Source organism: Pyxicephalus adspersus, chromosome 1 (genome assembly GCF_032062135.1).
Source record: "Pyxicephalus adspersus chromosome 1, UCB_Pads_2.0, whole genome shotgun sequence".
In the NCBI taxonomy this organism is placed as follows: domain Eukaryota; kingdom Metazoa; phylum Chordata; class Amphibia; order Anura; family Pyxicephalidae; genus Pyxicephalus; species Pyxicephalus adspersus.
The window spans coordinates 111,041,143-111,055,452 of record NC_092858.1 but is presented as its reverse complement, the minus strand read 5'-3'; the positions used below and the strand labels follow the sequence as shown (position 1 = coordinate 111,055,452).

The following is a 14,310-nucleotide window of genomic DNA, read 5'->3' as shown; positions in this document are numbered from 1 at the left end:
CATTGCCTTCCCTAAAAAGTTTCAGGTAGCTAGTAAATTACCAGAAATCTTTCCTGTTTCCACCACAATGTCTGGAGCACTGGGCCTGATCTTGGACATCAGGCCAACAAAGATCTTTTACCACTGCAGAATCTGAAACTGCTAGGATTTTAAGTCAAGGTCATCTGGAGGAAGTGCAGCTCATCTTTGTGCCAAAGTATATGCGTACTAGGGAGGTGATTCCCATCACTTAGTTCCTCATAAGATAGCTAAGAACCCTCCTTTTTAATGGGACAGATCCCCTATCTCCTAGCACTGGGAGAGCTGTCTTCTGCCCCCACACCAAGATATGTTTTCTGTGGGGGTTTGGTCTAATGGTGTTACACCACTGTTCATTTCTATACCTTTACAGAAAGATCCTGATCACAAATGTGAAATTCTCTGTCTAAGAAGGAGTAATTGGTAATCAAGGGTGGTTGATCTACCAGTCAACATCTTTCATCATAACTTACACTGCACAACAACGATTTTGCTTCTGGGAAAAACACATGTGATTTACGGGTGTGCTGATTCCAAATCTGAACTCAGAATTTGCCTATCACGTACAGATTTTAGGTTATAGACATGCTATAGCTATTCAAATGGTCGGTAATTGGGTCAATAATTTTTCATGGCAATATTATACCAGTTGCATCTACCCCTATGCCTGTTGCCTCTCAGCTGAATCATGTCCTCTGGTGGCATTCATGTTCCAGCAGCTGCTGGACATGTCTGGGCAAGTCAGTGAGCTGACGTCCGAAATAGGAATATAATGCAAGATTGACCAAGGGCTTGTCTCTAGTTTCGCAACTTTCATGATCGTCAGACAAAGTTCGCAGTTTATTACAAGTTGGAAAACAACATTTGCTTCTGTACCGACATGAGTGGTCTGATGATGAAGTTAGGTTGCGAATACATACCGGAGCAGTGTAGATTGTTAATAGACTCAAGCAAAGCAAGTTTGAAAGCTGTAGTGCTGCATAAAGGTAACGAAAAACCTTCTGATCCTCTTGCTCATGCCGAGGGAATCAATGGAGGTCATTTTGAAGTTGATTAACTATTCAGAACACAAGTGGAACGTTTGAGGGTGACCTGAAGGTGGTGGCACTGCAAATAAGATATACAAAATATATACGCTTGAGCTGTCATCAGGGTTTATCTTTCCTTGGCCAATCACAGAGCACTATAGGTGATGAATGCCCGGGGATCCCACACTGAAAGGAGGATTTCCACGGCTGTGCTCATGAACGAATGCAGCGTGGGTATCATCATGTCAGTGTCACGGGCCGTGGAGTCACAGTACTACAGTTCCGCTAGGGCTGCAAGAGCAATCAGGAACGGAGCCCCTGAAAAATATCGGGCCATTCGATCAAATAGCTGCCGAATCGAAAACTGATATATTCGACCAACACTACAAATAAATAGCAATTTTGTATATAGTTTGACAATGGCAGTGGTTTACTTTAACCAGGAAGCACAAGATGTCAGATCACAATACAAGAAGTAGAACACATCATCCATTTGGTGGAATGTCAGATTCCAGCTCCTGCGTAGTAGACATACCCAGAGTGGAAAACTGAAAAGACAGATTATAAATCAGCAATGCATTTACCTAGAAGGCATTTCATGAGAATTGTCAAAAGTGGGGCATATCATACATAAATCTGTTTGCATCCCATTACAATAGATTTATTCTCAGGTACATAGCCAGAACCAAGCAATTCCTTGGTAAACGTGTTCTTGCTGTGTGTTTACCCTGCTGTAGCTTTATCCACACATCCTAGGAAGAATTAAATTAGTAAAAATGTCCACATTTTGGAAGCTCTGGACTGGCCAAGAAAAAGCCTAAACAATAGTCTAGCTATAGTTAATGCATTGCCTCCTTCTGTTTAACCAGACCTTTTGTCTCAGATACCAGTATACCATCCTGGTTTTCAGAATATGGCTTTAACAACATAGCCACTGAAACACAGATTCAAAGAAAACAGACATGAAAGACCTTTTTTCAGATTCTGATTCTGTTATACTCTTATATATAGATCTAGAGCTTTTCCTTGTAAAAAAAAAAAAAAAAAAAAACGCACTGGGTGTGCATTTCTTTTTCTGTGGTATGTATCTGCAGTGTGAGGTCATTTAAGACACTGCTGTTTTTACTTCTATTTTTCCATTCTGGAGCAAGGTTTGGTGATGCTACTACTGCACTACCTCTAAATGCAAAATACTGCAAGAGTAATTTATTGCTTCTGGTTGCAGTAAGCAATGGATTAAAGCACTCTTTTACTTTGGGCATCTGTGCCCACTGCATCATTGACAATTCTAAAAGGACAGATAGAAAGAGTAATTCTATTTAGCAGTGACACTGACAGCAAAAAGAACTAATCATGTTATCTAACCCTTCCCTACTATTTCTAAAACCCAAAAACAAATTAAATTTGTATACAAAATGTATTTTTCGCCATTAATTTCTAGATCATAATAGATAATTCTAGCAAAAGAATTGTGATATATTTGTGTATGGGTTTGATTCTCTTATGTTTGTACAGGCAGGACGGTGTACAGGAGAGCACCAATGCAAGAAAGTTACTTTGAACCACCAAAAAGTAACTCTGCAAATATACAGAGAGTTAGCTTCACCTAGCCAGTGAAGAGACTGGAAACTCTAAACCTGGAGAAAGACCAGGTGAAGACTGTGGGTGGACCAAGTGAAGTGCTAGCAAAGGAAGGGAGAGAAGGGATTGCTGTTTTGGAGGGATCACTATGCAAGATAATTGTCATAACATGCAAATATTTGCATAGTATGACAAAATTTCACCAACATGTGTGGACTTAAGTAAAACTTTAACGATTGCAAACCTGTGAAAATGTTGTTGCTAGCATGCACAATTTTGTCCACACAAACCCTAATTAAGCTTACTTGAATATTACACCAACAGTTTGTACAAACAGATATATTTCCTGGGTGCATCATGGTGTAATGTCTTAAGGGAAAAAGACCTTCTAAATAAAACTCTTTTTATCACATAGACAATCAGGAGAAATTGTCGGAAGTGGGATATTTAAAAAAAAACAGCCCTCTAAAAATGTTTCTGGTTGTCCAAATAAATAATTTCATGTGTACACAAGCTAAATTATCCAGCAGCCTTCTGGTCATTACAGCAGTCACAATTGTGGCTATATATTTAGAATGGTAACTATCACTGTTAGGGGTAATCGCACATTAGCAGAAAATTATCATGTACTGAAAATATTATGAATATTTGCAAAACAAATCAGTGAACAATAAAAAAATAGTAATGTCCATAGTGGTCAATAAATCAAAACCTTTAACCAGTATTCATAAGAGCGTGTGTGAAGTACTGGAATGTACTTTGAAATAGTATAGGATACTTGAGAATTTGTACAAGATAATCCAATCGCTCCCAAATAGGGAACATGGCATACAATATTAAACCAAACTCAAAAATAATACATAGTAAACCAAATGAAATATATATGGATCCAATACTTACATTAAATAGCAATAAACATTAAACTCACAAGGTCCACGATTTAGTGATTCATATAATAACTGGTGAGCCCCACCAAAGATGTAATGAGGGGGATATCAGATATAGTGGTAGCTGCCCATACATATAATAAATAAATATAGTAAGTAATGGCAATAATAGATTTGGGGAAAGAGTATACAGGAAAAGTATAGTTGACTATGTATGGGAAAAAATAAATGTGGGTATTTGTAATAAAGTTGTAAAAAAGGTTACCAAAAAGGAGAAAATGTAAACAGGAGTTTGGTACATTATAGAAGAATATGTGATTGAGAGCTGGCAAGAAAAAATGAAATGGTGGAAAAAACAGAGTACAGAAAATGAAATAAAATAGTACAGAAAATGAAATGAAAAAAACTGAAAAGAGGAAATATGAAAGGTAGTACCTGATGATGGGATGTGACAAAAATGTAGCATACCAAGCGGGAGAGAGGTCTGTGGCCTCTCCTAGTGTGTGTAGAATTGTGTGGGGAAAAGCAGGGCCAACCCTTTATTCCATGAGGAAGGTGGCGTCCTGTGTTCGCAACTGTGCATGCGCCCTGGGACCCAGGAGCTTGTGTTGATGTGGCTCAGGTGGATGAGACCCCCCCCCCCCCCCCCCCCCAGTGACGTCTATTGCACTAATTGTCACATCCCATCATCAGGTACTTCTTTTATCTTTTCTTTTCAGTTATAACTTCTATATTTATCTCAGAACTGTGCAAAAACCCTACTTTCTCATATATTGCAAACGACAAGCTGTTGCTTGCTGTGCAAAACTGTAACATTAGCAATTGTTGGTATTACCCAGATTCCTTTTGATTCCTAAATTTATGAACATTTTACATGGCACCATGTTTTCCTGGGCACAATTCTCATGTCTATTTACATGAAGCTCTCTTGCTTCTAATGTTTGTTCTTTCCTTTTTCCACGTTTCCTCTTTGTTGTAGCTCTTTGCTATCTTTGCATTTGGAAGTTGTGGTTCATTCAGTGGAGAAACTGCAGCAGTCGTGATGTGTAAAGTTACAGAAACGCAGACAGACACAGATCTCATCTCAGTGTCATTTTCATACCCCTTCAGGTAAAATCTTTGCAGGGTACCCACAATCATAACTATCTATTAGGATTAGAATTAGCTTTAGAAAATTAGAAAATTTAGCTTTACTATGTTACATTAGCTTTGGCTGTTGGCAAAAGGTTTCTAAAGTACCATTAGAATACTATACTAATTTCCTTATAGTTATTCATTGTGAGGTCTCCAATATTATTTTAGCTCAACAAACAGCTTTAGCTAAAAAACATTCCAACAAAAATTTGTGTAATTCCAAACCCCGTTTTTGTTAAAAAATTTTTTTAGCTTGCTCAGTTTAGTTTACCAATCTTTAGTTATTTTTAGCTTCCTTGAACATGATATACATGAATATATATATATATATATATATATATTTATATATTTATTTATCTCAATTCATCAATTCTCTAAAAGACTTTGCTGTGATTGCTCCACCCAGCACATGGTTTATATGTTTTAGTTAGTAGAAGCAGAGAAAGGAGTGAAGCCAGTTGTAGCCTGTAGAAAATATTCAGAGATAGGATAGCCCTAATAAATGTAAATCAACTCATTATTGGCTACCAAATGAATGGAAAGTGTGCTAAAGATAGAATTCCTGATTCAATTGATTAGACGCCTAATTATTTTACCACATTATATTTTACCATTAGAACATATTTATTAGATAAGTTCCCTATTAATTTAAATGTATCTATTGAATACCTGTTTCAACACTATTGTACTGTTACAATATATTTACAATATTTTGCACTGTGTGTGTTCGCTCTAGGCTGTATCGACAACGCTATGAGATGCCAACATGTGGTGATATTGAAGCTCGCGTTTTGCATCTTTCAGGGGATTTTTCTGCACCAGCTGAATTCTTTGTGACTTTATCTGTCTTTGCCTTCCTATACTCTATGTTTGCCTTGTCGATTTACTTGATTTTCCATGAAAGATACACTCAGATCCGGAGAGTGCCAATCGTGGTAAGCCAACTTAAAATTACAACAAAGAAATTAAAAAAAGATAGGGTACAGGCTAAACTGTCAGGAATTACTGAAACTGGGGTAAATGGCAAACTGATAAGCATACAAGGAAAATGTATAGAAGTCAGGACAGAACTTACACCAATAGTTCAAATATTAGACTGGGGGTAACAGGTTTGCTTAACTACCACATCTTTACATATGTACATTCCTTTTGTTCCCCAACTGATTTGTTCAGCTGCTAGGGTCAAAGACAGGATACCCCTTCCAAATTGTTTCTTGGATTAATTTAACAGTGCTTGGTGCCTGGCAGTCCAAGCACTAGTGCTATTCTTTTGGAGGAAAAAGTGAGTAAGTCACATGCATCCCGTATACAGATGTACTTGGTATTTCTCTATACTCCTGTCAGCTGAGTGGGGAGGAAGCAATGGAATGGTAAATATATGAAGTTGATGGGAGCAGAAGTAAATGAACCAATTTCTTGGAAATATCACTTAACATACCTTATATTAATTCCTTGCAGGAGAACAGGAATAAATCGACAATCTTAGGTGGTAGAGTAAGCTGATAATTGGAAAATAAATACTGGACAAAGATTTTTTTATTGGAAGTATGTTGTATGTTTTAAACAATACATAGCAATTGAGGTTGAAAAAAGACATCAAGTACATTCAACCACTAGGTCACGTTCAGCCACTAGGGAAATAAACATATCCCATATAAAAAAACTCTATGAACATAGTTGGCCCAGAGCAAGGTAAAAAATCCCTCCTACAATTTGCTCCAACAGGGAAAAAAAAAATCCTGATTCCATGAGGCAATCAGATGATCCCTGGATCAACGTTCTCTGTTATCTTTACTTTAAAGCTTAATACCCAGTTATATTCTGTACTTCAAGAAAGCCATCTAGCTTTTTTTTAAGCAATCTTTAGTAGTTGCCTATTCCACATTTTCACAGCCCTTACAGTGAAGAATCCCTTCCTTATCCAGGGCTTAAAGTTCGTTTCCTCCAGACGCAAAGAGTGCCCTCTTGTTCTTTGTAATGATCTCAAAGTGAATAATTGGAAAGGGAGTTCTCTATGTTGACCAATAATATACTTATACATGGTGATCATATCCCCCCTTAAACATCTCCTAATCTCTCCTCATAGCTGAGTTCTTCCAGTCTTTGTATTAGTTTAGTTGCCCTTTTCTGCACTCTCTCCAATTCCACAACGTCTTTTCTGTGAACTGGTGCCCAAAACTGGACTGCATATTCCAGATGTGATCTGACCAATGCTTTGTACAGGGGTAGGATTATGTCTTGATCTCTGCAGTCTATTCCTCTTTTAATACAAGAATTTACTTTGCTATCTTTAGATATTGGAGTTTGGCATTGCATGCTATTATTAAGTCGATGATCCTCTTTGAGGACACGTGGATGAAATCCATCAGGTCCTGGCGCTTTGTCAACCCTAATTTTGTCCCACTGTTTCTCAATCATATTTTGAGCCATTGTGGCTCATTTAAGGCAGTGACATTGCTATTAGCAATTTAGACTTCAGCTCCGCCATTTTATTTTTTGTACACAGAGCTAAAAAAAGTGTTCAATAAATCCGCCTTTTCTTTATCCCCAGTTACCAACCCAGAGACATCCTTTAAAGGGCCTACATGCTCAGATCTGATCTTTTTGCTATTAACATATTTTAAATAATTTTGGGGGTTTGCCCTACTTTCTTTTGCAATCTGTCTTCATTTTGAAGTTTTGAACATTTTATCTTCTTTTTTAATCTTTTGGTATATTCTTTACAGTTTTTAAATGATAAAGGTGTTACCTCCTTTTTATATTTTTGGAATGCCCTTTACTTACTCTTTTCGGCTTCTTCAACATTAGTTGTGAACCACGTAGGTTTTAGATTTAGCCTCTTAAAAATTCCTATTTCTGTTCTGTGTTCCTTGAGAACAATGCACATTTGTTATAAGCTCTGCATTGTTAGAAAGAACTAGGTCCAGCAGAGTATTATATCTAGTTGGGTCTTCTATAAACTGTACCATAAAATTATCTTGTATTAAATTCATATATTTCCTCCCAATTTGGTGTACGTATAGTGCCATTACTGCAGTTAATGCCAGGGTAGTTAAAATTTCCCATTAATAAAATATTACCAGCTTTTTCTATCTGTGCTGGTAGTTGATTCCCTATTTTTTCCTTAGCACTGCAGGGCCTATAGTGGACTCCAATAATTAACTGTGTATTATGCATCCCCATATTCAACTCCACCCATAATGTCTCAACCTCATCACTTGCTCCATCAACAATTTCTTCTTTCACATTCACTTTCAGATCACCTCTCACATACAGACAGACACCACTACCTTTTCGTTTGACTCTGTCTTTACAAAAGAGAGTATAACCAGGAATATTGACAGCCCAGTCATGTGAAGAACAAAGTCAGGGATCAGCAATACAAATTAAGTCATAATGCTCTTCATTTATTAAGACTTCCAACTCCCCTATTTTGTTTGTTAGACTTCTAGCATTGGTGAAAAGGCTCTTTAAAGCATTGCTGCATTTACCAGTGCTGTTTGTCAATTCCTTTTGTTTTTCAGTACAATTAGTACAATGCAATCCAATGTTTGTGTGTAAGATGGGAAACCCCCTTTATTTATCTATATACATTTATTCTTATTTACATGTTTTACATTTTTTAACTAAAATTGCTTGCCTGCTCTAGTTTTGAAGTTTCGTGTTTCTCAATGTTCTGATATAAAGTCTTCCAAATCTTAGTGGCTTACATGCAGACTTTGGAGTCTAAATTCCTAGGGATTTTTAGCTTATTTGTCACATGCAATATTTGTTGAAATTTTTGTGTAAACGTGTGCCTTCTTACCATGCTTATTGTGTCATATGCAATGTTTATTGAAATTTTTGTGTAAATGTGTGCCTTACCAGGCATTAAACTAGTATCTGTGATTTTGTTAGTACCCTGGGGCTTAGTGGGGTGCTTCCTTGTTCTGATCCACTATAGCTTTTAACCCACTTTTTTTTCAACTCTCTTACCTAACTAGTTGTGGCATAGCACCAAGCCAGAAGATTACATAAATTTAACCTATGAAGAGAACATTCTGTGCACCCTTGACAGCAGATATTTAAGAAAAAAAATCAGTGTCCAGCTTCTACTAAGGCACCAAACATTTTGTCTAGGAAGGTTTCTAGTTTGCAGTAAGGAGCTTGTATACTGTAAGTCTCCACATTTGTGTTACATAAACTAGCATGTTATTTATAGCCTTAGTCACAGTAAAAAGTTCAGAGGACTGAAATCAATAGATGATTGCTAGTTCCCTGTCAGGGAAAATTACTTTTTTGTTCATTTCTGGACACTATAATGATAAAATATCTATATATATTAACTATATATCAAAGGTTACTCTCATGTAACTATCTTTTTGTATTGTTTTGCTTATACAATTATATATACAATTTTTACTACAGTACATGATCCTTACAGGGGAAAAAAACTGTTCTGTTATAATTTAATGTACCGTTAGTGAGTTTCTACTTTTTAACAACAGTGATTAGTTCAACCCAAACACAATATTTACAGTACTTTTTCAGTCTGAAATAGTAACATTATGCTCAGTATCAGTAATTTAATTTCTATATCTATGCAGGATTTTTGTGTCACTGGGGGCTTTGCCTTCCTGTGGCTTGTAGCTGCTTCAGCTTGGGGAAAGGGTTTGACAGATGTGAAGTTAGCCACTCACCCGTCTAGCTTACTGTCATCTATGCCAGTGTGTCAACTTGAAAAAACAACATGCAGCGCCAGCATTGCACCATATTTTGGACTTGCGAACATATCTGTGGTAAGTGTGTGTTTTGTAATGTCAATAGAATACATCATTGTTTGAGAAACATTGTTTGAGAAGTATATGGCAAATATCACAGTACATCACCTCTACTACACACACGTTCAAGGAGCGTAGAGTGTAATTATATTAGTTTAGTAGAAAAAAATATATTGGAAAGTGTAATGTAATATACTTCTGTGAAAAGATTTGTTGATTGGATTGGTGCTCATACTGGACTTCCAGTTTCGGATACACAGTAGCCATACCACTCGCTGCAGTACATTACCAGACTCCCAGTTTGCAGACACTAAGGGCCTGGTTTATTAAAGCTCTGCAAGGGTCAGTTAAGCTGGGTGATTCAGCAAACCTGGAATGGATCTGGTGCAGGATTTAAAACATTTGCTAACAAATAGCAAATAACTTTTAGGAATCATCCAGTTTTACTGATGAAAGTGTATCCTCCCCAGCCTTGGAGATCTTTAATAAATCAGACCCTAAGGGACCACCTAGAGTGGTGAGTAGGCTGTATTCTGAGGTCTTTTCTGTATCTCTAAGTTCTTTTTACTTTCCAGTTTGGTGGTTAGTTTTATTTTAACTTTATGCTTATGTTCCCACTGTTCTCTGCTGTCATCTTTACTATATAATAGTGATGTTCTGTGTACTAGGAACATTTTTTCACTCTTTACATTACTCACATCCATTTTGCTTTCATGGGGGATACTCTAATTCATTACAATCTGCTGAATACTAAGCTTAATTCATACAGAGGCCTTCTAAAAACACCAAGTCATCCTACAGAACTTATTGGTATGAGTGTCTGCACCCCATATAGGTAGCAGGGTGGAGGAATTGGTGTGGGAAGTGGTATACAATATAGTTTCTATTTACAGCAACACTTTTTTCTCTTGTTTAGTGAGAGCCACAAGGTGGTACAGTGGCCAGTTTTCCTTGAAATAGTAATTTCTATGCTCTCTCGTTAATATTAATATTTTATTACACAGTATTTATATAGGGCCATCACATTACGCAACGCTGTCTATAGTCTATAGACATGTCACTAGCTCCCAATCTAATGTCCCTACCATATATCCCAACCATATACCAATGTACCCAGTCATATGCCATTAACACAGCCTAAGGTCAATTTGGAGGGTAGCCAAATAACCAGACTGCATGTTTTTGAAATGTGGGAGGAAAGAGGAGTACCTGGTGGAAACCCACGCAAACACGGCGAGAACTTGCAAACTCTATACAAATAGTGTCCTGACCGAGATTTAGACCTAGGACCTAGTGCTGCAAAGGCTAGTGCTAACCTCTGAGCCACTGTGCTGCCCACGTGCTGCTCATAAACCTTACAAGGGTTTTTCTCAAAATTAATAGATAAACGTGTCTACTGTTTTATTTGTGCGTGAAAATTTTGAATGGAATCAAATTGCTTGGTAGTTGTTTCTGTGCAACAAGGAGATCTAAATCACCATTTGAGGCAGGACAGAGCGAATTGACAGCACCCTAATGCTCATTGCCATGGATGTGGCTCCTGGGGTCCCTAACATTCAAACTCAGTTTGGAGGCCCTGTTCTTGAAATAGCCCACCTTAATGTGAAAATATCCGTGATTGTTGTTAGGAATGTAGGCTTGTGACCCCATATCTGGCAACTTGTTATATTTAGGGGTCTGAAATGTATGGTTTATTACCAGCTCTCAGGGTCCCCTGTGTATGGAAAATTTCACGTTTCCACAACTAATGTTGTGGGAGATATGAAGGTTTATACATGGGGATAAAGACAGCAGCATGGACACAGCTCTCATGCTTCTGCTGTAGGAGGGGTAGGATTATTTCACAGTATGATGAGGTGGGCAGGGAGCAGCCACAGCTGATTGGTGACATTATTAGTACACGCCCACTGTCAGGGAGCTAACACTGAGCATGCTCAAGTAGCTCCCCCTCCTGGTAGCACAATCTCATGAAGAAACATAAGAGATGCGCGCATACCATCACCGCAAGACGACGAGCAGAGAGGGAATAAGGAGAGGGCCATATGTGGCAGCTTCACAGACCAAATGTGACTCATGGGCTGTAGGTTGGGCACCCTTGCTCTAAATTATTCTTTAAAGTTTCTCTTATGACTTTATCCCAGAAGGAAACCTACCTCATTGCCATCACATTGGCTAGAAGGGTCTAGAAGCTAACAGCTCTGTCTTGAGTCCACATTTTCTCATCCTTTATGAAGAAGAGATGCATCAGCTAAGCCTCATAATTTTTAACAGATGTGAGTTTGCTTTCCAATTATCTTCTTGTGTAATAAGCTTGAAATTTAGTTTTTTTTTCCCTCTTTACTTAAACTTTGGGTAAATAAAAAAAATATTCCAATACATATCAAGTCCTAAATGGACTGTAAAACATTTCAAACTGAAGGCAAACTTTCGTTAACACTTTATATACAATTACAGCACTGATCAGCACTATGGAAATACAAAAGTGAATAAAGGCTACAATGATGCTCTCTTTAACTGTAAAGAATAAGAAGTAATAATTCTGATTGTAAATCATTTTTCCCAACCTTTCTAATGACCACTGCAGTACTCCACTGCTGGATAGCTTAGGTTGTAAAATAAAGTAAAAAACATAAGATCTACTGGCAGGATCAACCATTTTTTAGGAGGGCTCTGAAAAACTACTGTTTTTAACCAACATATATTTATCTATTTAACGTTGCCCATAGTTTCAGTATAACCCTTAACCTAATCCAACTGTCTTATTGGGGTTATATACCATCTGAATGAATTTTATGTCAATACATGCTCACTATCCCATGAAATTTTATTATGAAAGTTTGTTAAATACTGGTTGGTCTTTTACATATACTGAGAGACCTTTAAAACATCTTGTCACTTGATTATTGCTAGATTATGAAGAAGCAAATATGCTATAAACGTGAATAGCAGCTAATTGATCTTATTCTCATTTTTGTTAAATAGACAACATTGTATCCTTTCACGGAGTGACAGGATGAATGATGTCCCCCAAAAATTCCAACAAATCAAATGAAAGTAGCTAAGAGTGAAAATGACAGCAAGAATTTGAGGTCAATATCATGAGCACTTTTGCACTTTTTTGATATCCATGATAGTTTTTAATAAATTACTCTATACACACTTTTTAAGTAATTTGAATCACTTTTAATTACAGAAAAACTAAATTTATTTAGGCACCCAACCTCTTTTTAAGCTCTATTTATTCACTCACAGGAATCTTCCAGGTCCATGTTTTTCAATGGCAGGTACTGATTCCTTGTTTATAAATAGATCACTTTGATTTCTTCATGGATGTTATGGAAACTATAGATGGATGGCTGTATAAATATGTTTGGTAATTTTTGCACAATAAAGGTGAATTAAAGAGGACGTAAAAAGCTAATCATTTCAATTTGTATGTTGCTGTTTCCTGCCAGGATGATAAATAGTAGTGCTTATTTTTCCCCATTTTGACAACAAAGACCCTTAATATAACATGAAGAATCTTTATTATACTTTTTTCCCATTAATGCATACATTTAAAAATAAAATATTTTAGGATTATCTGGTTATTTTATTGTCTTTTTCTATCCATCTCTATAACTTTTATCTTCTTTATATAACCAGCTCTTTGGATTTTTGAATTTCCTGATTTGGGCTGCCAATGTGTGGTTTGTGTTCAAAGAAACTGCATGGAGCAAGCAATCATCCAACAAAGAAGAGTCTGCTGAGCGTGGAGAAGCTGCAGACATTCAGTAATCTGTCATCCTTTTTCTTATGGATCAGCAGCTGTTTATCTGTTACTGATTATATGAACACAGGAGTGTGGACGTTCTGTCATGTACCCTACCAGCTTTGTGTTTTGTCTCATACTTAAATGTTACATTACGCAGCCTTTTTATAGCCAGAGATTTACTCAACTTGAGCTAAAATATCTACTTAATTATAATAATACTATTTTTCCTCCAGTTTGCCTGTCATTTATATTACATTTAGGAGCTGTTACCGTCCGTATATGGTGCTATTTACTAAATAAAATAACATCCACTAAGGCCTGATTTGTTTTGTTATTAATCTTGTTATATATATATATATATATATATATATATATATATAAAATTAGACACATTAGTGTTAAATTAGTCCTAGACCCTAAAATACTAACCTTATCAGTAATTGAACCCATCTGTTCCGCAGCAAATGCTTACATGATGAAACCCTGATTCCAGATTCAACTGTTCCTCCACTGATCCCTGCTCCTTCACTTTCTAGTCACATTATTGTAAAGTGACTTAAAGGATCTTGAAACTTTAGACAGCTTTCTGAATGCTTTCTACATTAAATTCTATTGGTTTAAAAAAACATTGTTCTGTGGGCGTATCAACACCAAAAAAAGCCTATTACAATTGTGTATGTGTCACCTGTAAACCAGCTATGTCTCTGTTTAAACAAAACCTAAGTTGGACTTCCTATTTTGTTCTGGTTAAAATGGTAAATTGTTGAAATCTCCTGATTTAGAATTCCTTCACTTTCTGGTAAAGTGTCCAAATAGTAATTTAAGACATTTTGTGAGACTTTTATGTATCTAGGATAGTACAACATAACGTACATTATAGTGAACCACAACACACAGGTGTGTCTTGCAAGAAAGGTACAGATCTGTCTTATTGTGTGTTAAGGGTTACTTTTCGCCAGAGGTCAGCAAACTTTTTTGGCCACTAGGCTATTTCAGGGGTAGGCAGGAGCACACTAGGCCGGACTCTCTCGAGTCCCGCCCCCACCAGGAACGCCCCCTGAAGGGAAATCCCTCTCCTCCACAATGCGTACGGAGGAGAAGGGATGTTCCCCATTTACCCTGGCGGCGGAAGTGTTAACGCGGGCCGT

The 14,310-nt window shown here is 37.0% G+C and overlaps 1 protein-coding gene across 4 annotated transcripts in view; it reads left to right on the top strand.

The window, feature by feature from the left end:
* The window catches only part of SYPL2 (synaptophysin like 2), a 38,109-nt gene extending 24,631 nt beyond the window's left edge, over window positions 1–13,478 (top strand). For 2 of the 4 annotated variants that reach the window (XM_072423727.1, XM_072423719.1), the window contains 4 exons: window positions 4,494–4,624; window positions 5,385–5,583; window positions 9,235–9,426; window positions 13,054–13,478. In XM_072423727.1, the coding sequence (XP_072279828.1) occupies window positions 4,494–4,624; window positions 5,385–5,583; window positions 9,235–9,426; window positions 13,054–13,185 (654 nt within the window). In that variant the 3' untranslated portion in view covers window positions 13,186–13,478. The other 2 variants (XR_011922368.1, XM_072423730.1) reach the window with 2 other exon arrangements.
* Window positions 13,479–14,310: the final 832 nt, after the last annotated feature.